Genomic DNA, 27195 nt, shown 5'->3' with positions numbered 1-27195 from the left:
ACAGGCTACAGAGTCAGTACCTGGAGTCCTGGTGTCGAGTGGTGACTCCTAGCACAGTCAAGTCCCAGCCTCCCATGCAGCTAGGCCAGGGCCTAGCCTAGGGCTTCGAGGTTTCGGCAGTCCGGCGCGCTAGCTAGGCGGTGACCTGGTGACACTGGGCGTGATATCTCCGTTCTTGCGAAACTACCTCTCTCCTCAGTCCTCATACAGGCTAGGTAGATCTACTAGGTTCTACTAGGTAGATCTACGCTACAGACTGCTACAAGCTTGCGATGTGATGAAATAAATAATTCGCCACATCTTTCTTTGAATTGATTTGTAGTTCCTCAACTTTCTATCGTGACAGTTTGACTCGAGGTTTCTCGAATGGAGCTTGCATTTTCCTGACGGCTTCCAAATTATTCAGGGTGACGAGTTGTTATTGTCAGCCAGAATGATCGTTTCTTGTATCTGTACTGGTGCATAATAATTATATACTTTATAGTAACTGTCCATGCATTCTTGTGAGCTTATTCCATGGAAGATATCTGCTCCATGACCATGATGACCGGTTTATCGCGGATTGTCCGTCCTAACCGGCGGACCTTACGCCTGGCTTCATGCGTTGTATCAATTATTTGGCTTGCGACGCTCTGTCGCGCAGCTCGCTCGCAATCCAACGCCACAGCGCCCTCCCTAGTCGTCGACCGGTAAGTGTAACAGTGCACGTGTCGTGTCGTTTCGAACATGAATGTTGTTACAACAAACATTCTGGTTCGTGTCCGGGTGGTACATAATGGTGACAGTCAATGTTTTCTTCAGACTTTTCCCATTTTGCATCTTTCCCACAAACCATTGAAAACAAAAAAATTATGACAACACTGGCCAATACTCAGCTGCACTGCTTTTCACACAGTCGGACGTTTCTGGTTCATCGTTTCGGTCACTATGGGCCATCTTCAGGATGAAGCAGGTACGGAAGGAAGGCAGACTTTAAAAAACACCCAGGCTACTTATTATAGGTGTGTCAGGAAAAAGCAGGAAAAAAATCGAAATGTGAAAAAACTAGGGCTCAAACGGTCACGGTTTTACCCCTGACGGTTAACTGCTAAGCTAACGGTCGGTTAACCGGTTATAACCTATAAGCCAGGGCAATCCTGCGGACTCTTTTTTAACCGTATATTTGACTATACTCATTCAAAAAATGTACCCTATTCAGTACAACGCACACTTGTACATTCTCTTGCATGCTCATTCATACATACTCTCACACCAAGAGACAAGATATGACCGAGTTGACAGCCCAGAAATTGCGTACGCGTGCGACAGCCCGCGAAAGTGCACACTTTGCAACGACCTGATACTTGAAAAATTGACTGAAAAGTTACTGCGTAACCGTTATCTTTATCGGTTAACCGTTAATTCTTCGTAACCGGTCTGCAACCGGTTAATCGGACTAATCGTTTGAGCCCTAGAAAAAACGTCTCCTGGCTCGCCGTAAGACTGCCAGTAATGAGAATGAGATGAGGGGTGGAAACCAATCACGGCTAACTAAACTGAACGACATTTAAAATGAGAGACATGATCACAAATCACAATAGTGGAGACGGTCCTCACATTGACATACACATACTGTATGTGAAAGAATAGGGTGGTGATATGTACGATTTGTGGGTGCTATGGTTTCACAAGAATAGCTATCACACCATCAAAGAAAGTTAGGGTTCCCAGTAAAAAGGCAACGCCTGTTGGGAGTTCCCTAGTAAAATAATAAATTTTACTACTACTACTAGAAAACGTAACAAAAATATTTTGAGGGATTGAAAATGGAAAAAAAACTCTGAAGAAAAATAATTGACTGTCATTGGGCGCGTTTGATTACACACAATTTCGTCCATTCTAGAATTTTGTACGGTGCGTGCACCGTTTGATTACACAAATTCCGTTGCCAGAATCGACGGAATCCAATTCCGCTATTAAATTCTGAAGAGAGAGCGGAATTTCTAATTCTACTGCCAGAATTGACACATTCGACGTACACGCGATGCTAGGTCCACGTGGGTGCGAGGGGTGTGCGTGGTCCCACAGGATCCCCCTTTACGATTTTTTACATGTAGTCATTCGTTAACATGGCCTAAATCCATTCATTCTGTTCATTCGAGAATGATAAAACCTGGGTGCAGAATGTTTAACCGAAAGCGCCCACTGTAAGCACCAGGACTGGAACCAGCAAGGTTGGCAAGGGACCAATGCCATTGTCGCATAGGCCAGCGACGCGGACAACACTGAGCTCTGGTGTACATGCAGTTGTCATCACAGTCACGTCGTGACTTACAAGTACATGTAGCTGTATGTGCCCAGCGTGGGACACTGTGATCTAGCTTCAGGTGGTGTAATCACGGTGCAGTACTGTCGGTTGCCGAAGAACTGGGGGATCAGCCTCGTAGCCGTAGCCGTAGCCTAGGACAGGTCGTTCTTGTTGTTCATGTGCTAGTAGAGTGTATACACGGTTGCGGGTCAGCGTGTATACATGTGTGTATACATGGACACTAGTACAGTGGTGTTGCTGTGCTTGGTGAAATCCTAGGCTGCTCGTCCTTTGGCGCTCCGTTCTTCGGCGCCCAACAGTACTGTGCACTGCCATAGCTTCACATACAGCTGAGGATGGATAATACAAATATAATTATGCGTTGACTGTGTAGTAGAGACTGCATCCAATGAGGTAACCATGGTAACACTGTTTTGAGCTGCTTGGGAAACAGGAGCAGCCTCGAATGGCAAAGTTTATGTAAGTACTGAGGTATGTACATCCTACATGACCAAAGTTGTGTAGAGCTAAACATACTTCCGTCACTAAGTGTGCTAGTATTCAACTAGCATGCATCCTCTTACGCAAAAGTGCAGCCAGCGGCAAAGAAGCAATCGTAAGCGATGAGATGCCAACTTGCCATTCAAACCTCCAACTCTGAAAGTGTTCCTGGCCACGGACGTCCTTGCATGTGCAGAGACCCGGCCACGAACGTCTTTGCACAAACGTTGCCTTGTGCTCATACCCCCATCGCATAGCCCACTCTGCAGCAGGGAGTTTGTACAACTCCCCAGGCCTGATTTTGTGAGTCGCGATCATCGTTTCATGGCTTTTTTTGTGTTAGTCTCACAATAAAAATGCACTGTGACAAGCGACTACCTGCTGAACGCGACCAGGGACCTCCTTTTTTTTGTGCCAAAGACGATGTTTGACCCGTAACTAGCGACCGCGATGTAGGAAATCAAATGTTGCTTGAAGCTCCTTCTAGAAATTTTGCTGATTTTCCATGGTCCTGAAAGGATTCTTTAGAGACTACAGCTGAACAAATGAACGCAGGTCATTTAGACTGTGGAGTCGGTGTGGACTGCACTACACCTGTCCAAATTTCAAGTGCTGTCAAGAACGAACATGATAGGAATCGTCATGAAGAGCGCATCGGAAGCGCTCTCTGATCGATGTTACTACTCAGAGGAGAAACGAAGACTGAGCGGCTCTGTCACCCCAGTCATACAGACGAATCGAGGATGACACCAAGGAATCCAGAAACAAAGCAAGATCCTGATGCTGAAGGATCACGTTCAAGCGATCAAAAAGTCACAACAAGGACAGTCGGTACGATTGATCGCATGAACAAATTTGAAGCCGAGCGCAAAATGGCACTTCCACAGCGAACGTTTGACTCCTGGCTTCAGAAGTAGCAGCTGAATTTGATGTCTGCAAAAAATGAATCTTCTCCCTGTCTCTGTGTCTAATTGTTTGATCTGCAATATGAATGGCATTGCGCAAGTCCTGGAATTAGCTGCATTTTGACATACATATCATAAAAAATGAAAAATCATATACCGTATATGGTCGCGCGGTGCAAACCTCTAACTAAAGACTGGCACCAAGGGGTGGTCGGTACCAAGGGGTGGTCGGTACCAAGGGGTGGTCGGTACCAAGGGGTGGTCGGTACCAAGGGGTGGTCGGTACCAAGGGGTGGTCGGTACCAAGGGGTGGTCGGTACCAAGGGTAGTGGTCGGTACCAAGGGGTGGTCGGTACCAAGGGTAGTGGTCGGTACCAAGGGGTGGTCGGTACCAAGGGGTGGTCGGTACCAAGGGGTGGTCGGTAGTTACATGTTTTACTCTGCTTTATTGCCATATTAAAATAAAACTGCGCTAGGAAAGAGTTCAAACACACCGATCGTCTATGTGCAAGGAAGTCGAATGGCACGGCCTGCTAAGATTATCAGGGGAACGCACCATCAGTCTTGTCTTCCACGCCGCAATACTGATGGCACTGGGGTTTTGTCCAATGCTGACCTGCACACCCTCAAGCTGAGGCGAGCATCCGTGTAGATGATATAGGTGTTCAGCTGATGATTGGGAATGAGATAGTGTACCTTCCTGTGGGTGTGGTCTGTTTTGAAAGGAATCTTGAGTGTTGTGCAACAGTCCTTTCTCGATCTTGCCAGTCGTCTAGCTCGATCCCGAAAAATGGCCCTAAGAGCATTAGACCAGGATCACTTTGCTGCGGCGCTAGCACTTGAAACAAAACCTTACTGACAACATAATTATGGTACCAAACAAGGTTAATATGTCTGTATTGTGATATCCCCACCCCACCCTACAGCATGGAGGCATTAGGTCAATCCATATACTACGAATATGGCTAAATGTGGTTTGCACGCTCTTATTAGCAGTATATGCATTGTTTTTTTTTACTCTTCCTTCAGCACTCTGTACAGTTATGAGCTTGGAATCGAAACACTGTCCAGGATGGTGCAGAATCAGTACGAGTCATTCTGCACTACAGGCGTCTCCGGGCCTTCTGCGTGCGTTCCGCTGTCGTGTGAGACCCAGCTGAATTTTGCCACTTGCACCAATGACACCCTCTATGGCAATCTTTTTGGGCTTGGCTGCAAGAATTGTACTGGAAGGTAGGTTGGCCTGTCTGTCTGGTTGTGCTGTGCTGTGCTGTGCTGTGCTGTGCTGCTGCTTACATCCAGTGCTTGTCCAGTGTTCATCCGGTGGCCAGTGCTACTGAACTGATGTTGCCAGCATTGTCCTGATCAAACCTCTGTGATTTTTTTGCTAACGAACCTGTTGGGGAGAGACGTGACACATTGAAATTTCTTTTCTCGGTCCAAACGCGCAAAAAGGGTCTCTCAAACTATGGGCCACGCCCAAGGATTTGGTGAGCCTGAAGTGACATCTGCAGCAAAGAGGCCGTTTGTTCGTGGTTGGATTGAGAATTATTACTTGTAAATGGCTGCAATGGAGTTTGCGGATCCTTAGAAAAATTGGCACATTGAAATGATAAAACTTCATTCTTCGTTCAATTCCAGTGACCAGGAGAAAATTCAGAAACAATCTCACCTCGGTTTCATCTGATTCCAACTTGTCATCCACATGGTTTACATGGCCAGCAGGCTTTCGTTTCGAGAGACAGGCTCTCTCTAGATGCCCGATCTTCTTGCGGAAGCGACATTCGGTGTTCCGGTGCGGGCACTTGTTGGCCATGTGCAGATCAGAAGTGCACCGGGAACATTTTCTCGTAGGCGTAGTAGTAGTAGTACTTCGCTGGCCGGCAGCACGGTTCGGCGCAGTACGATTCGGGGAACTTCTCGACTTGTTCGTACTATGCAGTTTATTGACAGAGCTCGAGTGTGCTGACTGATCCAGCGATGATGCACCTGGAGTGAGTTGACCGGCGTACGTAATGACGCTCTCCTCCCATTCTGCAATCTGTACCACGTCGGCAAACTGATTAGTATCTGCGTCAGCGCTTGTCAGAATCTTACGTTTGATGTCAGAGCTGGCAAGACCGGCAACAAACTGATCCTTTTGAGCTCGATCTAAATGATCACCAAACTGGCATGGGGTACTGCAGCTTGCTCGAGTCTGTTACAAAATCCACGATTCCCCCCCCCCCCCCCCGCCTGATGTTGGATGCAAGATCGGAACTGATATGACGCAGTTGCCGATCGACAGACTTTGTAGTAATCCCTTAGCAGAGTACATGGAGATCAGGATACAACACCCCTCCCCCCCCCCCTCGTCGCTTTTTGAATTTGTTTGCTGGTAAAAGACGTTGTATCTGTGGTTCTCTCTGCCCTGTGTTGTCATTGGTCATTGGGGAACAGGCAAATAGACGACATCCGTTCTTCAGTACAGACTAATAATCTACTGGCTAAGCCTGGCGAGCAAGAGTTGGATATTTCCTGGACGGACGGTAAGTTGATGGTGCGTATCTAATACGTGTATGTCAAGTCTTTGTTTCAGTTTATCGGACGTGTAGGTGTAGCATCAATGGCGACAATATGTGTTAATGATCATCAAAGCGATACCATGAATCTGGGCAGGAAGACGAGTTCTTGCCTGGTTGGCCAGGAGAATTGAACAACCCAGCCTCTCAACTATGGCTACTATCCTTTACCTACATTCTTCGTTTCTGCACCGCTGTCGGCTTTCACCAATTTTCTCATGATTGACAGCCATCATGGTTTGCTATGAGATAACGAAATTATTTACATCAATGGTCATAAACCCAAATGCTTCCGCCGGAATACTGGATTAAGAATAGCTTCAATGCAATGTTCTTGAACTTCGCTGGGTTTGACTGGAGTCCTGGTGCTGATCTGGTTGTATTGACACGCAGGTGTGCGTTTCAGAAGAGTTACTGAGGATCTGCTGCACGTTCAATGGCAACATTTGACAGTGGAAGACACTGGCCTGACACGAACGTTTCCCGGATTTCTACAGAACTTTTCGGTGTGCAGTACTGATGCCCGGCTCTACCCACGGTACGCTGATCATTAATAATTAATGTTGACTGTCATGCTCGAAAGATGTTGTATGACCATGGGCCATATTTTAATTTTTACTGGAACATATTGTATAGTCGATGTGCTACTGTTGATCATTTGGTCCAGATATGTTGCGGGAATTAAGGCCGTTCTATAGACCAATTTGTGGAAGCTTAGTGGTGAAAAGTCTTGAGAATAAGTTGACTTTCATGACTCGAACCCTCGATTTCTTCTAAAGATCTGCTCTAAACCCGATTATTATGCCATGCAGGCTGTTACTGTACAGGCTATTGCCATATAGGCTGTTGCCATACAGGCTGTTGCCATGCAGGCTGTTGCCATGCAGGCTGTTGCCATATAGGCTGTTGCCATACAGGCGGTTGCCATGCAGGCTGTTGCCATGCAGTCTGTTACCATGTAGGATGTTGCCACACAGGCTGTTACCATGCAGGCTGTTGCCATACAGGCGGTTACCATTCAGGCGGTTGCCATGCAGGCTGTTGCCATACAGGCAGTTGCCATGCAGGCTGTTGCCATACAGGCAGTTGCCATACAGGCTGTTACCATGCAGGCTGTTACCATGCAGGCTGTTTCCATGCAGACTGTTTCCATGCAGACTGTTGCCATAAAGGTAGTTGCCATACAGGCTGTTACCATGCAAGCTGTTGCCATACAGGCTGTTTCCATGCAGGCTGTTTCCATGCAGACTGTTTCCATGCAGACTGTTTCCATGCAGACTGTTGCCATGCAGACTGTTGCCATACAGGCTGTTGCCATAAAGGCAGTTGCCATGCAGGCTGTTACCATGCAGGCTGTTGCCATACAGGCTGTTACCATGCAGGCTGTTTCCATGCAGACTGCTTCCATGCAGACTGTTTCCATGCAGACTGTTGCCATACAGGCTGTTGCCATAAAGGCAGTTGCCATACAGGCTGTTACCATGCAGGCTGTTGCCATACAGGCTGTTTCCATGCAGACTGTTTCCATGCAGACTGTTTCCATGCAGACTGTTGCCATACAGGCTGTTGCCATACAGGCTGTTGCCATACAGGCTGTTGCCATACAGGCTGTTACCATGCAGGCTGTTACTGTACAATGCAGGCTGTTGCCATACAGTCTGTTGCCATGCAGGCTGTTCAACTCAGCCGCCGCGTGGTGTTGCCATGCAGACTGTTACTATACAGGCTGTTGCTATGCAGGTGGCTGCCATGCAGACTGTCCCACTTGAATATTGTTCAGGTATCATGTAGGTTTGAGTGTGCTGAACCGAGGGCTCCCTGATCTGCTCTCCCTAACATTGCTGACCCTTTTCAGCTTGACAGTGTTATGCACTGTACCGTGCAGATATTCTTGTAGAGCACAAAGCTAGGGTGAAAATGTTACGGAAAACGGAGCATTATTTTATTGTTTAAACTCCTTCCATGCCGCAGCATTTGTAGTGGTTGTGTTGCACTGGCTTAACCTTGTTTCTGCATCAACCCTTCCTTTGTGCACAGTTATGCAGCTGCCCTGTCCTCCCTCAAGGATATTGTTATCATCATAGACAACAATATGCTAAGAATGTTTAGTACCCTAACGATTGCTGCTGTGAATAATGTCCTTGGAACGCTCACTGATTTTGGTAAGCTTCATTTTACTTACTAGTACTTTGGCATTCATTTGCACAAGTAGTATTAGAGTATTAGTAATAATAATACTATAGTTCTGTAGGGTGTGTAGACGCAGCTGCTTGAGGTGATCGTTGTGCTTCTGCTGCTGCTTGTGTATCTGCTGCTGCTGGTGTTGCTCACAGCTTGTGTATCGGCTAGTGCTGGTGCTGCCGCTGCTGGTGTTGCTGCTTGTGTGTCTGCTGCTGGTGTTGCTGCTTGTGTGTCTGCTGGTGGTGTAGCTGCTGCTGTTGTAATGCCTTTATTGCCTTTATTGCTGGTGTGCCTACTTATAGTGGTAGCGTAACTGATGCTACTGCGGGTGCGGTTGGTTTGGCTTCTGTTCCTGCTGCTGCTGCTGCTTCTTCGACTGTGACCATAACCTGTATAGATATTTCCTGTTGCTGTGTTCTACAATGCATGTACTGTGAGGCATTCAGAGGCTGGGATTGGTCTGTCCATTGGTCCTGTTGTATGCTTTGCAAAGCACCACAGTAGTATTAGATCAGTTTGTCTAGCGGTGTGACCCAGTTAGGTTGTTCTACAGTTATTGTGTGTCGTGAGTGACAACGCACACTGTGTTGTACAATGCCCCTATTGTCCTGAACAGACGAGGTTGCATTGGTGACTTTCGATCACTCTGCGCGTATTGTTCTGACTGGAGTGGAAGGTTTGCAGGTGGCAACGCAGCGGAACATTGGCGTGCTGAAGGTAGGAGAAGCATGGCGCCATTGTGCATTCTTTTGGGTCACCAGTAGATAATATCAGTTCAAATTATATCTATCCATACTCCGAGGACATGAACCATGACATCATTATCGGTAGAAGCCTGTCTGGGTGTAGTGATCACTGCTGAGCACATGAATCATGTTGGATTTGCATGTAAGAAGAAATTGCAATCAAATGGACTTGGGTACACATGCTGCACTTCCCATGCGGGATTTGATATCTCTTGGGTCGAAAATTTTAAGAAGTGTCGATTGCCATACTCCAGTCAGCTGTTGATGAATCCTCATATTAGTCGTGGACTTCAGGACAAAGATTGACCTCCGCTGATCTCTATAGGTTGTTTGTGGTGAAGACCAATAATATTTTTTAAAGAAGAAAAACCTGTGAAATAGGGCTGCTCCTCTTTGTACGTGTTCTGTTCTGTCATAATGTAAAGTACCGCAGCAGCGCAGCACCTCTTGGTTCCTACACGGTAATGTTTTTGACGTGGGACGGATGAGCAAATCCATGTCTGTAGGTCATACAACACGAACAGTGTACACTGTACTAACATTCTACATTTCATGCAGTCAGTCTATGCTTACTGTACAGTCAAGTTTACCACAATAATAGTACTATAGTGGGGGACGAGCTAGGGGATGGATGGATGGCTGGATCGATGGATAGATAGATAGATGCCCAATGCTGTAGACATCAAGCTGTGTCGGCCATAAAGGCCTCATCAGTACAGCTACGAGCTTTAAATCGGCCGAGCTACCAGCCATGGTGCAAAGGAGGCACCACAGACATAAAGAAAGCTCGTCGCTCTAGCGCTAGAGTGCTCAAACTATGAAATGCAGTGGGCAATGCGTAATGCAGCAGCACTAGAGCAGCCTACCGAGAGTGCTCAACAAGACGAATGTCGAGGAGCACATTACCCAATACTGTAGGCAGCAAGCTATTTCGGCCATAAAGGCCTCATCAGTACAGCTACGAGCTTTAAATAGGCCGAGCTGGATGTACTTTATAGTAGCCAAGCTTGCCAAGCCAACATACAATACTGAACATGTCCCCTCTGTTGTTATAGTAGCCAAGCTTGCCAAGCCAACATACAATACTGAACATGTCCCTCTGTTGACTATCCTGTGTCTGTACAACCGTAGATCCAGCTTGAGGAGACCGCCCAACGTGCAAGAGAAACTAGTAAAACTAGCATTGTGGACTACAAAAATGCATTCAGGGAAGGCTTCAGAATCCTTTATGGAAACAAGCGGATCCTTACGCGCAGCAGCTGTCGCAGGTCTGTGTGATATTGTGTTTGTTCTGTGTGTTATCTGTGTGTTACCTGTTTGGGTGTGTGTACATATTGTGTGTGTGTGTGTGTATGTGTGTGTGTGTGTGTTTGTGTACATGTGTATGTGAACATGTGTGTGTGTGTGTGTGTTTGTGTGTGTGTGTGTGTGTGTGTGTGTGTGTGTGTGTGTGCGTGTGTATGTGTGTGCATTTCGCGCGGCCGCCAGTGGGAGCAGCACATTATATCGGAGCAACTACGCACACAGTGGGGTGACCCTACTCCACTGTTGTGCATGGTACAGCGAAGACGCTTGGAGTGGCTTGGGCACCTAGCTCGGCTTGGTAACAATCGGTTACCCAAGCAGTTGCTCTTCGCTCATCTTCCACGAACCCGCCCGTTTTGCGGCCCCCGACATCGCTGGAAGGACGTTGTCCAGGCTGATCTGACTGTGGCCGGTGTGCACAATTGGTTCCAATCAGCCAACGATCGCGGAGAGTGGCGTGACATAGTGTCGGCAGCAGCGGGGGTGAAGGAGCCTGCCCCGAAGACGATTGTGTGCCACGTTTGCGGCCGCCTGTTTCGTCGGCGCGCCGACATGGCCCGGCACAAGTGCACAGCAGTCCGACAGCTCCCCGTATCACAGCAGCCTGGGTCGGTGCAGTGTCCTGCCTGCAGTAGATGGCTCCGGAGCAGGGGTGGGCTTGCAGTGCATAAGTGCCTAGGGAGTGACAACTGTGACGACCGACCGCCTTTTGATGCTCCTCCTGTTGCCGAGGTCCCGGTGTGTACTGCCTGCCAGCGTACTTTCAAGTCTACTGCTGGCCTCAAGCGCCATCGCTGTGGACCCCGCCCGAAGCGCCCTACAGTGACTGATCGCCAGCACTTTGAACATCATTGCCGAGTCTGTAGTCAACGCCAGTTTCGGAGGCGACAGGACCTGGAGCGCCATTTGAAGCACTGCCTACCTCTCCCCTAACCTCTCTGACAGTACCTCCCTTTGGGGAGCGGCGTGGCCATTTCTGGCAGCTGTCAATAGTAGTAGTAGTAGTAGTGTGTGTGTACATGTGTGTGTATGTGTACATGTGTGTGTGTGGATGTAGGGGTGTGTGATCTTGCACTTGAATGTTCTATGTGCCTTTGCACAGACGCAAGTCCAAAAATTGCCTTGGTACTTATAATGGTGGGGAGTTCCATTCACCCAATCCTACCGAAGGCTTGCTCTCTATGGGCTGTTTGCACGTTCGAACTGTGTACTGATGCAGAGCATTCACTACATACCTTGTAATGGTAGTGCTGAAGCCACTTTTGTGACTGATATCTATAGCCGTATAGGGAAATAAAGTGTGTGTATGGTGGGGGGGGGGGGGGGGGGGGGAGGATTATAGAGGTTAAGATGCACGTTTTCCCGACGTAACGCGAAAGTTCAGCTCGTGTTATTTGCTTGCACGTCGAAAAACAACGCGAGTGACCTGCAGCTCACGTCAAAATTTGGAGTTTTACGCCAAATTTGATGTGAAATTGCGCGTCATGTCGGAAATAACGTGCATCTTAACCTCTCTATTATCTGTACTTTACAACGAGTCTATTGCGGGTTTAGTCTGTCTTCAGTGCACATGAAGCCCACATTTTGTCATTCTCATGCTCATCACCATAAGCCCTATGCCCTAAGAGCGTAAGGACCCCAGAGAACGAGAGTAGGCAGTAAGGCACGCACAAATTCTATCATGGACAGCTAGAAAGAAGGAAGACGTGCCCATGCCTGTCCAAGACAAATATCCAACCAAGACAACCGCATTATCTCTTGCTTGTTCCTTTACTCCAGGAGTGTAGTCGTGTTCATTTCTGAAGGAAGCCATAACTTCGCATGTAAGTTTAAACTATAGAGATTGCTGGGAGTGGTAGCTGTTGTTGTTGTTGTTGTTGTTGTTGTTGTTGTTGTTGTTGTTGTTGTTGTTGTTGTTGTTGTTGTTGTTGTTGTTGTTGTTGTTGTTGTTGTTGTTGTTGTTGTTGTTGTTGTTGTTGTTGTTGTTGTTGTTGTTGTTATTGTTGTTGTTGTTGTTGTTGTTGTTGTTGTTTTCTTTATTTGAATTCGCTAAAACCAAACGGACAGAACTGTCCAGTGACAGCTCCAAGCCGCTGTCCAGTGCATGTTCTGGTACTGACGTTTGGCAACTTCAGTATCGCTTCACCAATCTACTACCTCTTCAATTTGTTTGTTCCGTTATCTGTGTGATTTTTGTGTGAGCACCTGAAGCCATAATAATGGAGAGGTGTCTTTTACCCCCTGTGTCATTGCGTTCTACTCTGCTGTTCATATTTTCATTGTGAAAATTTTCGCGGAATGACTCATACAACTTGGTGGTACAAAGCAGCAAATGCGGAGATGTGATAAATTGGATGGTTAGCAAACAAGAGAGGAATGGATGAAATCACCAACTATCAGGTCTCGGTTCAATTACCTCTCATGCACGAAAGCGCTGTAGGGCAAATGTGCCGGGGGGGGGGGGGGGGGGGGGGACTATGGGGAGTCCTCTCAGATATTTTATTGTATGTGTATTTTTACGTGATATATTTGAGAACAAACCGAATAACCATGTACACAGGAATAACACATTGTGTTATACCCTCTCTGTCTCCTGCAGCTCTGGACAACCTCATCCAGGAGTTCAACACTTCCATTGGTGACTCATTCACATCCATTCTTAGCTACTCCACTGCCAAGGACAACACTTTAGAGTCTCTTTCTAACTTGTATGGAGGTCAGTGCATTTGGGACTACAGTATCATATTGTGTACATTGGTGATGTGCTCCATGCAGCCGAAATCCGAGTTAAGGTGACATGCATCCGTCCCAGATCTTTGACAACCTTCGTAAGGCTCTCTCTGTTATGCTTTGCTGTGAGATACAACATTCCAGCCATTGCAATGCATCGCAAGATAATGGTGACGTTGCGGTGACTGCCGTGTGGCAGCAGCAGCAGCAGCATTACTAACATGGCGTACTGCATGTGTGGCATAGTGATGGCCGCTGTGCCACGAGCTAAGGGTATTCCTTCACAGAATTTCTAGTCTCTCTTTGCAACGCTAGGGGCGGGGCATATTTTCTCCTCTCGCAAGCCTCTATTTCTCCAAAAAAATATCTGGGTAAGCGAGGGAACTTAATGAACGAGAACAGTTCACCTCAAATGTGTTCGCCGTAAATTTACTCTTGTGTTGTTTGCAGGTATCCACACAGAAGTAATGGATGTGTCCACCCTGCCAAATGTTGTCAGCCAATACTACAAGTACTTATGGGCACTGGCCTCTATGCGCCAACCATCTACGTTCTGGTCAGGTGAGTATCTCTCCTCTTCTAATCATCAACCGATCAGTTTGAAGTAGATCGACGGCAGCATAATTGATCTATTTCAAGATTCAAGAAGTATATGCAGGTCCCCATAATTTTTCCTGTGGGATTTGCTATGCATCCAAGCAAAATGTGTATCTTTACAGAAATTGAAAGCACAAGCTCCAGTGTGGTGAGCAAACCCTTTCCTTTACAGGATTCTTCTGAATGTATTGATCCCGGCTTCAAGGCTCTGTCTTACTTTCTCTTTTATTCCGTTCTCCCCTTCTCTCGTTGTCATACACTTGATGCTCTGGTGTGATTGCTAACAGCCGGCCTGTGCCTTTAGGTTATGTACTAGCAATTGTCATTGATTCAATCCGCGGGTCATCAACCTGCCTATTATTTTGTGCCAATAGGTTTACAAACCGATGCACCAACGAAGAGCCAGTACTTCACTCTGTCGAGACCAGTGTTCTGGCAGGGCACTGCGGCGAATAACGACAGTAATGGTAAGGCTACATTATTGGAGCAAAGCGGTATAATTATAACAGCATGCTTCACTGAAGCCTTGATGGATAGGTACTGAGCAGGTACTAACATCACATAGACCAGATGTGTGTGTGTGTCTGTCTGTGTGTGTGTGTCTGTCTGTGTGTGTGTATGGGTGTGGGTGTGGGTGTGGGTGTGGGTGTGGGTGTGTGTCTGTGTGCGTGTCATGCTCTGACACATTGACATGTGCATTCGGCACATACTGTCATACTTGCCAACCCCTGGCAAACAGTTTCCTTTACACTGATGACGTTTTTCCTTGATTTTGCCCATTTTCCTTGATCTGCAATTTTTACATCATAATTGTGCAAAATATTGTGTATGACATCATTGTGACTTCAGCATGACCACAAAACATTCGCACATAAGTTAGTACAACATGTCCGACAAAAAAGTACTTTTTCATACGCAAACTCAAAAGTTCTCGCTCGCTAGACCTTCATTTTGGGCACAGCACTGCTAGCGAGCGTCCAAAACAGTGAAAATCAACAACAACAAAAAGGTGTTGACGGACATTTTCGAAAATCCGGTAGATGTTATAACTTTTCCGGTATACCGGGACGAATGCGAGTTTTCCTTGATTTTCCCGGAAATTCCGGTAAGGTTGGCAAGTATGTACTGTTCTGCGAATAAGCAGAAAACTGCAATCGAGTGTGTAAGCCAGCACACATTCTTACAGTCTGCCCAGTGTACCTGTTTCCTGTTTCCTGGGTATGACCATGGCAACATTCGGACATGTTGCATTGTGGCAAAACGGTGGAATTTCAAGGAAACAAAACAACCGTTGAGTCGAGTACGATAAAATTCACAGCCTTCAGGAGACCAATAGCAGATGTAACAGATAACAATTATAGCAAGCAGCAGGGCTTCTGTAAGGTTGCCTGTGGGGTACACCGAAGTGAAATCAATCTGCCTTCTTTCATTTTTAGTACTTCCTCCGGAAACGAAAACTTCGTGAGTTTCTTTCGCTACTTTCCGCTGCTGTTATTTTGCTCTCTCTCTCTTCTTCTGTCAGCCTGAAACACTGACATGACATTTCAGAATTGTAGGAAACATGATTCATATTTTGGAGCAAGGGTGTCGACGCTGCAAACAAAGCAAAGCGAACATGTTTTTCATTTTTCGTCCACCAGGCGCAATGGAAAGAAAAGCTATGCGCTCACTGCTTGTCGTAGCTGTTTTTTAGTTCAGAACTCAGGACAATGGCACCGATGAGCAAGAAGAGTGGAAAATGAAAAGCAATAGCAGCTAGCGTTTTGAAATCTTCGCCATCCCCGAAGCGCCTGTCTGCATGCGAACAGGTCGGCAAGATGTCAAAACTCCAAAATGCAGAGATGTGACAATCGTCACTTCGCGCAGCAGAGTAAGATGAACAATTTCAAAAAGAAGTCGTTCAGCCACTGCAGAGCTCAGACCCAAACGTTGATTATCTCCCCTTTTCCAGCAGCCTCGACGATGTGTCCTTGGTCGCAAAGGAGAAGGCGAGATCTGATTGCGGCAGTCGGGAAAGTGCTGGTACAACTATGATATCCCTCGGAGGAAATTTGAAATGTTTGGCGTCGCCTGCGTTTGAGTGAGTACCAGCACTGCAGCGCTACCGTGGTCTCCGCCGAGATGTTGGAGAAGGCATTCAGGTAACAGCGAAGACGATCAGGGACGCGGAGAAGCTTCTCCGCGACATACATGTACGACATTGCGTCGATCGACCTGCCACTTGGAACAGTTTCAGCGGTGATGAGTCGAGCGATGGCGACCCAGACTGAGACTCTACTCCCACTAATCGATCCTGTAGATATTGTAGATATGTCGATTGAATGTGTTGAAGTGTTTCTCTTCCAAAAGAACACTTTTGTTGGGCACAGTAACTCCTTGAAAAGTCATGTCAAAAAGTCACGGAGGAAGTACCATTGTGACACTCGCTGGCCATAAGCAAGGGTCCCTATTTTCAATCGTGCTGGTGGCAATCATTCTTTTTGGTCTTTAGACTTTTCCCGTTTCGACGCGGCCTCAAACTTATGAGTATCATGACACCACGGTGTGCTTTCTGCACTTGTTTATTCTTTTTGTTATGACAACCTCGCCAGTGGAGCAGACCATCCAAACACTGGTGGGAGTTGTAGCGTTCGACGTACAGGCCACTGCTATCTTGGACGAATTCCCAGGATCGAAAGACTCCGCAATGGTAGGATTTCCAATTTTCCAGGCACCTGGACCCTGTTAATGGTGGGCTTTGCTGATCATTTTTGAGCTCTGTCAGTCCATACTGGACTCTGAGTGATAATGCTGAGGGCTCTGAGTGACAATGCTGGGGGCTCTGAAAGTCCATACTGGGCTCTGAGTGACAATGCTGGGGGCTCTGAAAATCCATCCTACTACTGCATCTACCTGTGCAGTGCACAAATTTCTTATGCAAACTGAAACTTTTATTTCAAAAACTCTCCACGATTGCATTGCGGCATCAAACTTCAGAGTAGAGGCTCTTCTAATTTGGTATTTTCACTGAATTTGTGCATCACCCCCCCCCCCCCCCCTCCCGGGCAAGGCTGCTTTTGAAGATCTGCTGTTGAAGGTGGTGTGAGGATATCCACATGTTCTGGCAACTTGTTGATTTTCTTGGTATGGTTGATGTTACCAATGTTCAGGATACTCTTGAGACCAAGCTCCTTGCTCGGTCTGGCTTGTGCAACTCGTCGATGGCAGATGCATGCAGTGTTTGGCGAGCCCTGTCACCATCTCTACGTGGCGAGTAAGTAGTTGTGCTCTCTATCTGTTTAGGTAGTTGAAACAAGCAGAGAACTATACTCTCTGAAGAGTGCAGTACTATGCGCTGAGGAAGAGCTTATTCACACACAGCAAGGGAAGAGAGAAAGAGTCTCTCTACGTTATGTTGAAGAGGTGTACTGTAAATATACAACATTTTCGGCAGCTATTTAATTTCGGCTATATTCGGCACCGAACCAAAACGCCTAAATTAAAACGCCGATGAAATTTTTCACAGCATCTGTCGCATTATACCATGCCCTCTACCATACGCCGAAAATAAATCGCTGTCGAAATGTCAAAAATCGTGAAGTGCCGAAATTTTGCCGCGCTGAAATTTTGTATATTTACAGTATAGTTCAACTTTGTTCTGCTTTACGTATGTCCCATATTTTACCCGTAAACCATTCCCAGTGCAGGATTGTGGCGGAGTGTCACATACTCTCCACGGTGTGATGCTGATTTTCGTCATGCGTGCCCGATGGTCGAGGGCAACTGATGGTGTGGTGCTGGTACGCTTTGCTTTCCTGCAGCACTCAGAGCAGCACGTTCAGCACTACCGGCATACATCGCCAATGTGATCTGCAGCACGTGGATGATGTTGTGGTGGAGTGCAATATGATCATATCTCGCACAAGGTACTCTCAGTAAGAGCTTCCGCCCACTAAGAACCTGAGCTATATACAGGGTCTTCCCCGCTCCACACTAGTACTCATCAGTATGTTTATGTGGTCTCGTTGATACATGTCGGACAGTCCTACTTGAAAAAATTGAAGAAAATATTTGAAAACATTTTCAAAACATGTTTTGGTTTACAGGAGTACAGTGCGTTGTAGCATTGGAGCTAGCATTGCTGGTAGAACCGCCTTAGATTCAAACTCAGTATACAGAACTTAAACCTCGTTTAAAGCGTATAAGATACATCATGGGACGGAAGGAAAGGAATTTGAGAGCCAGTTCGAATTGTGTGCCTTTGTGTGCGTAGATTAATTATCAGCCTATATACCCACTGTACTGACTGTTGCCTGATGATTGCCAGATCATGAAACTAGAAGTAGCAGCAAACAAGCCCTGATTGTCCTTGTTGTTCTGTTCTGTACCCACTGCAATGTTAATTTATTCTATGTTTGTCTGCTATCCATGTATTTAATCGCAATAGGTCTCTGAGGAACTGCACCAAGCGTTCCGATAACAGAGTGGTGCCTTGCTGTGACCTTCGGAATTCCAATTGCACGACTGACGACGGGGATGATAGCTCTGGAGTTTCTGTGGCCACTATCATTTCCATTTCTGTCTGGATGGTCATCATTTGCGCCTATCCTTTCATGGCTGCTCTCAACAAGTTTGTTCATAGCGAGTGGAACTGTTGTCGTAGGAATCGCAGAAGCAGGTAACAACTTCAAATGCTACTAGTATGTTTGTAATGTTACTGGAGTGATCAGTGTTAGTGTGTGAGTGCGTGCGTGCATACTAGTACAGTGGAGATTGGATATAACGACACTCTTTCGGGAGAAAACGAAATGTCGCTATATTCAATCTGTCACTAAACCCGATCTTCACATTTAGTATGCAATATGTACATGTATATCAAAATGACAGAAATGTATTGCAGGTATGCATGTGCATAATAATAATGCATAGGTGCGTGTATGTACATGTGTCTTGCGTGCATAGTTCAAGCCAAAAGTCATGCATAGCAACTACTAGGTACACCGCTGCACTTCGGCTACAATGTGCAATACACAATGACCAGCATGCATGGAGTGACCCAGAGGTCTGGGAATGTGACACAGACATGTCCCATGCATGCCACTCCGCTAGATACAAGAGGAAAGTCATTATATTCGATGCATTTTCACGTCTTCGGGCACCAAAAATTGTCAGGAAATTCGATCTGTCATTTTTTTCCAGGTCGTTATACCCGATATATGATGTACAGAAATGACTTGCTAAACGACTTGGGCAACAGAATTTTGTCGCTTTTACGAGTTAAAACTCGATTTGTAATTATATCCAAGGTCGATATATCCAAGGTCGTTATATCCAATCTCCACTGTAGTGACACTGGGTTTCTCTCCCTAACAGGGACTCACAAGTTAGGTATACATGTACAGTCAACTTGGCGTATAACGACACTCGGCGGCGGGGCATCAGAAAAATGTCCTTATTCGCGAAGTGTCGTTATACCCGAAGTCGTATTATACGTGTCACAGTTGGATTGGACTTTGCTCTGGGCATGAAAATTATGTCGTTATTCGCGAATTGTCGTTATAGCCGCAGTCGTTATTAGCGAAGTTGACTGTAGTTTAAGAATGCGGAGAAGAAAGGTGGCACAAAGTGACTCCGAAGACTAGATGAAAAGATGAGGAACTTAGACGGACTGAGCTAAAGACTGAGCTGATTCGGAGGTGATTGAATAACTGAAAGATAGATATGCATAAGAGAAAGAAGTCCCGTTACAGCTGGAGCTAGCGGACTATGAATGGCAGCGAAAGACAATGGCAGTTACACATCACTGGTCACATTGTCGAGAAAGATAAATGCGGCTACTATCAGTATAACATGAAAGCTAGGAGTGATTGTGACATATTGTGGTTTGTGTTACAGGGAGACTATCTTGTACCTGACTTTGCTCCACGTTTTGTAAAAATGTACCTTGATCTTGTGCATGCAGAACCAGAAATGTACGCGTAACAAGAAATGGCAATGTGAATAGGTCCAGACCGTCCACTCAACCTACAAATGAAGTGGAGGTTGAACTGGAAGATTACGCCAGCCGGGAACTTACCAACGCACCACCGCCCAGCTACAATATTGCCCTGGAAACTACATTACCCACTTCATCACCAACTAATAGTATTCCGGTAAGAGTTTTTCAAGTTCCACACCCATGCCTCTTGAATCCTGCACCGTCCCCAATCCAGAAGAAGTCTGTCAAACAGAGGTTGCCGGATTGAAGAGATCTAACTGTATTTTCTCCTAGACAAACCCGTCCTGTTTCAGACAAATGAAACATCATGAATCTCAGGATGGCTGTTATCACTGCAGTAGGAAGATTCTCCTTTCTGCCATGTACTCCCTCTTTCCTATTCCCTTCCCTCATGACATTTAACCCCACCCGGCTCACCTCGTATTCTTTAGGAGGTTCCCTTTGATAGGCAGCTGGTTGCCTTTCAGGAATCCTTGACATAAAATGTCAATGAGTGCCAATATGTACAGTCATGTACATAGCAGCCAATATGTACAGTCATGTACATAGCACAGAATCATGACTGTAGGAATGAATTTGAAGTGTTGTTCGTATGAAGAGCCCTTCTCAGTGTGAGTTTTGTGCTTTTTTATTTTGATGCAGTCCCCGGAACCTGGTTCATTCACGCGTACCAACAACACTAGCCTATCTGTTGGCTTTGACGACGCCACTGAGCCGCCGCCTGGCTTTGATGAAGTAGCGGCAATGCCTCCGCCGTCGTATGATGAACTGGGAACGTAGCCGTGCGTATGCGACGAGTGCAAGACGCCAGGCTGTGTTCAGGTGTTCCAATCGTTATGTATTTAGTTCACCCGTGTTCTGTTGAGCTGCATCTGCGCCTTAGATCATTGCAGGGTGGTGTTCCTACAGAGGCTGAAAACTCAGTCTAACTCAGCCTCAGCCAACCGTGAATTTTCTGTTGATTTTAGACTTAAAACTGCCAGTTGAGAGTAGGATATGGCAGAGCATAGTAGTTAGTTTGACTCAGACTGGGTAGGCCACTGCAGGAAGTGGCTTGCTCCACATTATAGCCGCGGGTGATGTTGAGTCCACGCTAGTGCCGATGTCAATTTGTAGTGCTGACGTTAGTGCTGATGATAGTGGCGATAGATGGTAGTGGCTTCTGCAGGGTACAGAGGAACTACCAGGACTCAGCACTTTCCACCTCGAAAAGCAGGACTTTCTTGAGTATGTTGATTTTGATTCTGTGTTGCCAACACTAAAGTCATCTTTTATGACCTTGTGTTGTGTTTTTCCTTGTGTCTACCGGTATGCAGTTCATGTTGGGCAATAAAAAATTTCCAAATTGCTATTGATAAGTAAGAGATTTTAACTGTAGTCCATCATGATCTGCAAGTGTCTGTATTCATCACTGTACATATGCCCTATCAGTATTCCGAATCATCACTGTACACGTATCATTTACACTGTCATTTACACTGTTGATTGTCTTCTTGTGGAGTCATTACCTTCAACTAATATTCTCGTCATAGAGTTTACGTTCAGATTTTAGAATGTTGAAAACACTCAGTCTGCGGACGGACCTGTTTCGTCCTTTGTGGACTCATCAGCGCAGCACAGAGGAAATGAGGCAGGAACCCAATAGCAATGAAAAATAAATTTTCCAAAGCCAGATTTAAATCAGGCCCGAACGTACCTTGCCAGAGTGCTCACTCTGACAAGTCAGTGAATGTTGAAAATGTTAGGCATTACGATGAGATCAGAACTATTTCTTGAATCTGTAGAGCATAAAACACAGGTACAGCTGCCAATGTTGATTGTAGCAAGTACATCTGCTTCCCATCTTTTTTGGCAACACAACAAACTATCTGCTACGTGGAGCGTTTGGGTGGCAATGAAGCCGAGACCTTATGGTTATGGTCGGTCGACTCTGCCCCTGTCTGTCCCCCACTCCTTCCATTCCATATGTCTCATCGCTGCCTTGCTGCTTTGTGCCGTCATGGTGTGTGTTTTTTTGTAAATAAAAACAGATACTAACATGCTCCCACAAATGCCGGACCAGAATATCAACACACTGCCAGTGTCAGAAACTCCACTGGACCATGTCAAACCGAGACCTATACCACGATCTTCTTCTTTATGTCACAACAGCTCTGGGCCTGCAGTTCCAGACCGATCATCCGAGTCCGAAACCGTCTTGACAATGTGATAAATTATCAATGCTATAGTGTGTAATGTACCGTTCTACAGAATTACCAACTGCCAAAGAGTGCATGCATGTATACCAAAGGCTTGCATCGTAATCCACAAACAGAGAACACACGTACTATGAAGTACACAATCATTTATTCACTGAACCTGGAATGGTGGAAGGAAGGCAAGTAAGGAACTGTCAAGCCCTCTGCAGTGTGCTGTTAAGTTGCATGTACCAGCACTCATGAATTAGAGATATGTCATGTAGCGATGTGCTTGTGCTTGCGACAGAATGATAGAGATGATACAACGATGCGCGGAATCTACAACAACTGTGGCGAAACTAGTACTATGTGGCCATCACAAGAAAGAAGCATGCAAACTTGAAACGAGTAGGATATGCATGTGGAAGGAATGATCAGCTCAGTGACGAGATCTGTCCATCGTACTATTCATTCTTTGCCTTGTACCTCTGGATATCCCTGGCTGCACACTTAGTATTTGCTACAGTCACGCGACGAGTACTGGGTGCACTGAGAGTCACTCGTCTGCTCCGTGACGTCGGAAGTCTTCAGGCCGCCCACTGAAGTAGCATGAAATCAGACAAAGCGCACAGAAGCCTTCAAGAATACCATCACGCTGACTGCCGCTAGCAACTCTTACGGTTGATGAGACTCACCTGTCTGTAAGGCAGTGTGACCTGGTTTAGTCTTCACCCAGAGATTTTACCACGGGCACAAAAGGAAAGACTCAAGGCGCAAGTCCTCTAGCTCTCTATCATGAATGATTCTAGGCTATTACATTCACTACTCGTACATATGAATGTAGCCGCATTACTAATGGGTCGGAGAAACCTTGATAAGGGACCACTTGACTCCGGAGAGAATGATTAGCCGGTCCCATGACCTGATGACACGGCCTTGAAACCAGGTCTGTCTGACCGTCACCAGTACATGCAGTGTACAAGGAGGTGGCTGCAGCCTGCAGTAGTGAATGTCTTTGAATGGATGATGCATGGAGAACACATAAAGGGTGCCGCTGCTCTACAATATGCGGATATATGTACACGCGGACATACGAAGTACGTATATGCTGCTCTGCTGCTCTGTAGAATCTTTCTATGTGTAAGTGTATTATAGTGTAGCTGCGGGTCCATGAAACCACTGAACAGTGCACAATGCTACTTTGCTGTGTAGTCTAAGCATTACCAGTGATACGAACTATGCATGAAGGGCTGCCGGAAGCTGTGACTCACCAGTTAGGAGGTTCTCCAGGTTGCAGTAGTTTGTGCCATCATCCAGATACGCATACCATGTCTCAGATGTTGAAGCAGCCTGCACGCACGCATACACACACAAACATGTACACACACACACACACACACACACGAATGCATGGGAACACCCATCCACACAAGCACATACAAAAAGGAACAATTAATTTTGTTGCCACCTTACCGGTATATTTCGGTAGTGGAAGTCCAGTCTAGGCCAGTGAAACCCAACATTGTAGATTAAGCATCCTATGAACTGTAAACTCCTAGTATGATGAACATAGGGCTATGTACTGTGCACACCTGTGCTGTATTTATGTAGTCAGATTTCACTTGCTGCATCCAATGCCATTCATATCGGCCGTTTGCCTCCGACCATTGAGAGAAAGAGAGAGAGAGAGAGAGAGAGAGAGAGAGAGAGAGAGTGTGTGTGTGTGTGTGTGTGTGTGTGTGTGTTTGTGTGTGTTTAGACTAGGCAATGTACACGTGGCTGAGGTGGAGTGTGCGAGTTCGTAGTAACTCAGGTTGTGCTATATTTGATTAGATCTTTAGCGTAGACCATAATTGTTACACATATCTGGCAAGCAGTTGCTGCATGTGAAACCCTTTCTCAGAGTCGTGATAGAAAGCGAATCATGGGAATGCAAGAATGGTACATGACAATGCATGCATCACAGTGACCTAACATAAGGAACAGCATGAATCAGCACAACAATTGGTGAATGCAAACTTGATAGCGTACCTTCACACTGCAGCCGGATCCTGATGCAGAAAACGTGATGGTCAAGTCATCCTTGTAGTGCTTTTTTGGGGTCTCATGCTTGAGTGTCATCTTAGATGCAGAGTGAGATTCAACCTGATAAACGTTGCCAGAAACAACAGACAACCCGACACGCAGACAAGGCAGTAAGCATACCTCATTGCTCACCCACATTGCAAGGAGGCACAGCTCCTGCATAATTCAAAACAATCCGGCATTGTTTGCAGTGCACTTGTAAATATGATCATCAAGCAGGATTTCCAGCACTGGAAGTTCAAATCAATCTGGCTTTCACTCGCCGCACAGTCCTGGTAAAAATGATGAGCTCAACTTCTGCCAACTCATGATGTTCCACCTAGCCAACACGCTAAATTTCCTCTGCTACATATTACTGCTGTGTAAAACCAAAGTGGCAAATAGGTCCACTGAGAATCATTGCAGGACTGCCGCTCTTGATCGGTTCCCATTCCATGGCCTATCATACTCAGTTTGTGTGTGGACATGGCAGGTACACATGACCTCCCGGTCAGCAGTAAGCACACGTTGGTGGCCAAAAGATGGTCCGGCGATGACCTGGGGATGCTTTGAATTCCATTCACAGCTGCTAGCCCGTTTGCCCCGGAATCAAGATACCTACTCACCGTGTACAGGCACTTCTCGCTGCCATCGTCACATCCCGTTGTTCCCTGCATCTTGTTTGCAGCTGCGTACAGAGCCTCATTGACTTTGTCACATGATGTAGTTGCAAACGTCCTGATAGGTTCAGCAAACAAGAAGCAAAAAGATGATTTTTTTAAGGGGAAGCATACCCTGAAATCAAATTTTCACCAGTTGTAGTCTTCGGGGTGCTGAGTCGAATGGTCTTGGTCCGAGGAAGCTGAGACGCTCCCGTCCTCCTTTAATCCCAATCGAACTCACGCACTTCCACCGAAACTGGGTGACTGCGCCCCTACTTGATGGGGATTTGAATGCAAAAGGTCACTAAAAGCCCCATTTCGTTCTCATAAAAGCACGGGTGACCGCGATTGGTCCATATGTGTTGTAGTCTTTTGGCCGCTGAGTCGACTGGTTTTGGTCCGAGAACGCTGCAATGCAGCGTTCGGCACTTATCCCCAAACAAACACGGGTGAGTAAGTGGTCACGTGCTCCTGCGTACACCAGTCACCGTGCTCGCATGGCCCCGCAGGCTACAACTTTTACAGCGTTCCTGTCACTCGAGTTGAACCTTTGAACCTTTGAGTTGACCATTGATGTAAAAGTTATAGCCTGCAGGCACGGTGACCAGGCGACTGGTGTACGCACGAGCACGAGACCTCTTACTCAACCATGTTCGATTGGGAATAAAAGCCGAGTGTTGCATCGCAGCCTTCTCGGACCAAGACCAGTCGACTCAGTGTCCAATAGACTACAACATATGGACCAATCGCGGTCATCCGTGCTTTTATAAGAACAAAACGGCAGTGCAGTTACCCAGTTTCGGTGGAAGTGCGTGAGTTCGATTGGGAATAAAGAAGGAAGGGAGCGTCTCAGCTTCCTCCGACCAAGACCATTCGATCCAGCACCCCGAAGACTACAACTGGTGAAAAATTGATTTTAGGGTATACTTCCCCTTTAATAGCTAGATACAAAAGCAAGAATTGGAACAAAGTACAGAAAGCAATATGATGGAAGAAAATGCGATGGTCAATGACGTTCTAAACACTCTATATAGTGCTCCCCTCCCTTTTCTTTTTCGTGTTTAGACTCTCTACCTCTTCCATTATCGATCTGGTCCGCTATGTTATTCTCGCCAAACAGGTTGCCTATGCTAAGGGGCTGATATCCGTCACTTATCGATTCTCAGCTGAACTTGGACTTGAAGAGTTCGTGCTGGTGTTAGTTCGCTTTACTTGTCAAAAATAGACCACTTGCCATTTTGAAATTCATCTTCTCGAAACCATACTAACTCTTTCTCAACCACGAAATCTACACAAGTAAGTTATCGGAGTTGTACAGGCTGGCTCAGCAGGAACGGACCAGAAGGGAGGCCGTCCTTAGTCCTATTCCACGTTGTAGGCCAGAAGGTGCGGTATGGTGGTGCCGCCTGAGAAGTGAGATTAAAGCGAGATTGTTATGAGTTATTGGCACTGGCAAGCTACATAATCATTGGATGCAGATCACGAAGCAACCATTGCGTGAAAAGTGACGGTTTGAATTCGTCCTGCATCAGTGTACTGTTAGTGACACAAATCCCCTACAAACTTCCTTCGCAGTTGCTATCTTTAGTACAGTATCAAGCAAGAACATGGTCGCAGGGCAGATACGCTAACACGAATTCCTCGTCAATGCTCGCACACTAGCAGGCGATTCAATACCCGACTCGCTGACAAAATGTCCAGTCGGAAAACGACCTCTTGTCGTCTTGAGTTCTTACCACTGAATGTTACAGGACGCGTGGATAGGGTACTGAAGTGCTGGCAGCGCTGCACTGAGACCAATCACAGATAGGATGAGTAAGAACTGAAGGGACGCCATCTCGGAATTCTCCAGGAAACTAATTGTATCAAGAGTAGAGAGTGAAACGAAGCTAGGTTCAGAATCTTTTCACTTCACAAACGCAACTGTGCCGAGCAATGAAAATATCTGTGGAGTCCTTCGTCGCATCGATGCATCTATGATCTACCACTTGTGTCGGACCATGTACCTGTTCACCATGTTCGCTGCAAGGGTAGATCAACCAGATCAGACTTCGCCAAGCATGCCGCGAGTTGACCGTGGTTGACGGTCAGTACGCAGTGGCATCAGTGTACGTAGATCTACATGTAGATCAGGTAGATAGACTGAGTCTGTGGATGTGACCTGGTGCCGTGGTGGTGACTCCGCGGTTGTAAGTCTGGCAAGCATAAGCGGACCTAGCACTTCTAGTAGTACCGGACCATGTAGAATCTACCAGTGGCAGTGAGGGATGGCACACGAACCCCATGTGACGGATAGGCGTCAAGCGCATACGCCAATGAATGGCTACAAGTTGTAGTGCAAAAAATGTCTAAGGCCGTTGACGTATCATTATTTTGTGGACGTCTTCGGTCACCCTTGTCCTTGGCCTTACCTTACTCCTTAGACTTAGTTAGGCCTTGCTACGAAGGACTATCCACTGACGAGCACTGCAATAGTGCGTATGTGTGTGTGTGTGTTTTGTG

General features: G+C 46.4%; 2 protein-coding genes across 3 annotated transcripts; one reads left to right on the top strand and one right to left on the bottom strand.

Annotated features, from left to right (window-relative positions):
* Nucleotides 1-148: 148 nt before the first annotated feature.
* On the top strand, nt 149-21334 carry LOC135808293 (uncharacterized). Of its 2 annotated transcripts, none has more exons than XM_065321462.1 (17): nt 149-689; nt 4723-4926; nt 6133-6221; nt 6648-6792; nt 8292-8416; nt 9052-9152; nt 10313-10449; nt 12266-12309; nt 13086-13202; nt 13667-13777; nt 14188-14280; nt 16405-16502; nt 16963-17066; nt 17614-17727; nt 18240-18470; nt 19755-19944; nt 20433-21334. In XM_065321462.1, exons 1-17 carry the CDS (start codon nt 517-519, stop codon nt 20568-20570), a joined length of 2214 nt encoding a protein of 737 aa, XP_065177534.1. In that variant the 5' UTR covers nt 149-516; the 3' UTR covers nt 20571-21334. The 2 variants fall into 2 exon arrangements, with proteins under 2 accessions (XP_065177534.1, XP_065177535.1); XM_065321463.1 differs by having other exon boundaries at nt 154-689; nt 17614-17718.
* Nucleotides 21335-22119: 785 nt separating this feature from the next.
* On the bottom strand, nt 22120-26685 carry LOC135808294 (uncharacterized). The gene is made up of 5 exons (XM_065321464.1): nt 26430-26685; nt 24658-24769; nt 23999-24112; nt 23239-23317; nt 22120-22566 (listed from the first exon to the last, which is right to left on the bottom strand). The coding sequence occupies exons 1-5, from the start codon at nt 26528-26530 to the stop codon at nt 22478-22480; spliced, it is 495 nt and encodes a 164-aa protein (XP_065177536.1). The 5' UTR covers nt 26531-26685; the 3' UTR covers nt 22120-22477.
* Between the last annotated feature and the right edge of the window lie 510 nt (nt 26686-27195).

Source organism: Sycon ciliatum, chromosome 2 (assembly GCF_964019385.1).
Source record: "Sycon ciliatum chromosome 2, ocSycCili1.1, whole genome shotgun sequence".
Lineage (NCBI taxonomy): Eukaryota > Metazoa > Porifera > Calcarea > Leucosolenida > Sycettidae > Sycon > Sycon ciliatum.
Note: the sequence above shows the minus strand (reverse complement) of the source record. Positions and strands in the feature narration are given on the sequence as shown.

Coding starts and splice junctions, on each gene's coding strand:
- LOC135808293 (XM_065321462.1), top strand. CDS start 517: ATGGAAGATATCTGCTCCATGACCATGATGACCGGTTTATCGCGGATT. Junction 690..4,722: donor CCCTCCCTAGTCGTCGACCG/GTAAGTGTAACA, acceptor CTCTTCCTTCAG/CACTCTGTACAGTTATGAGC. Junction 10,450..12,265: donor ACGCGCAGCAGCTGTCGCAG/GTCTGTGTGATA, acceptor CCTTTACTCCAG/GAGTGTAGTCGTGTTCATTT.
- LOC135808294 (XM_065321464.1), bottom strand. CDS start 26,530: ATGGCGTCCCTTCAGTTCTTACTCATCCTATCTGTGATTGGTCTCAGT. Junction 24,770..26,429: donor GCGTCCTGTAACATTCAGTG/GTAAGAACTCAA, acceptor TGAACCTATCAG/GACGTTTGCAACTACATCAT. Junction 24,113..24,657: donor GCGAGAAGTGCCTGTACACG/GTGAGTAGGTAT, acceptor AACGTTTATCAG/GTTGAATCTCACTCTGCATC.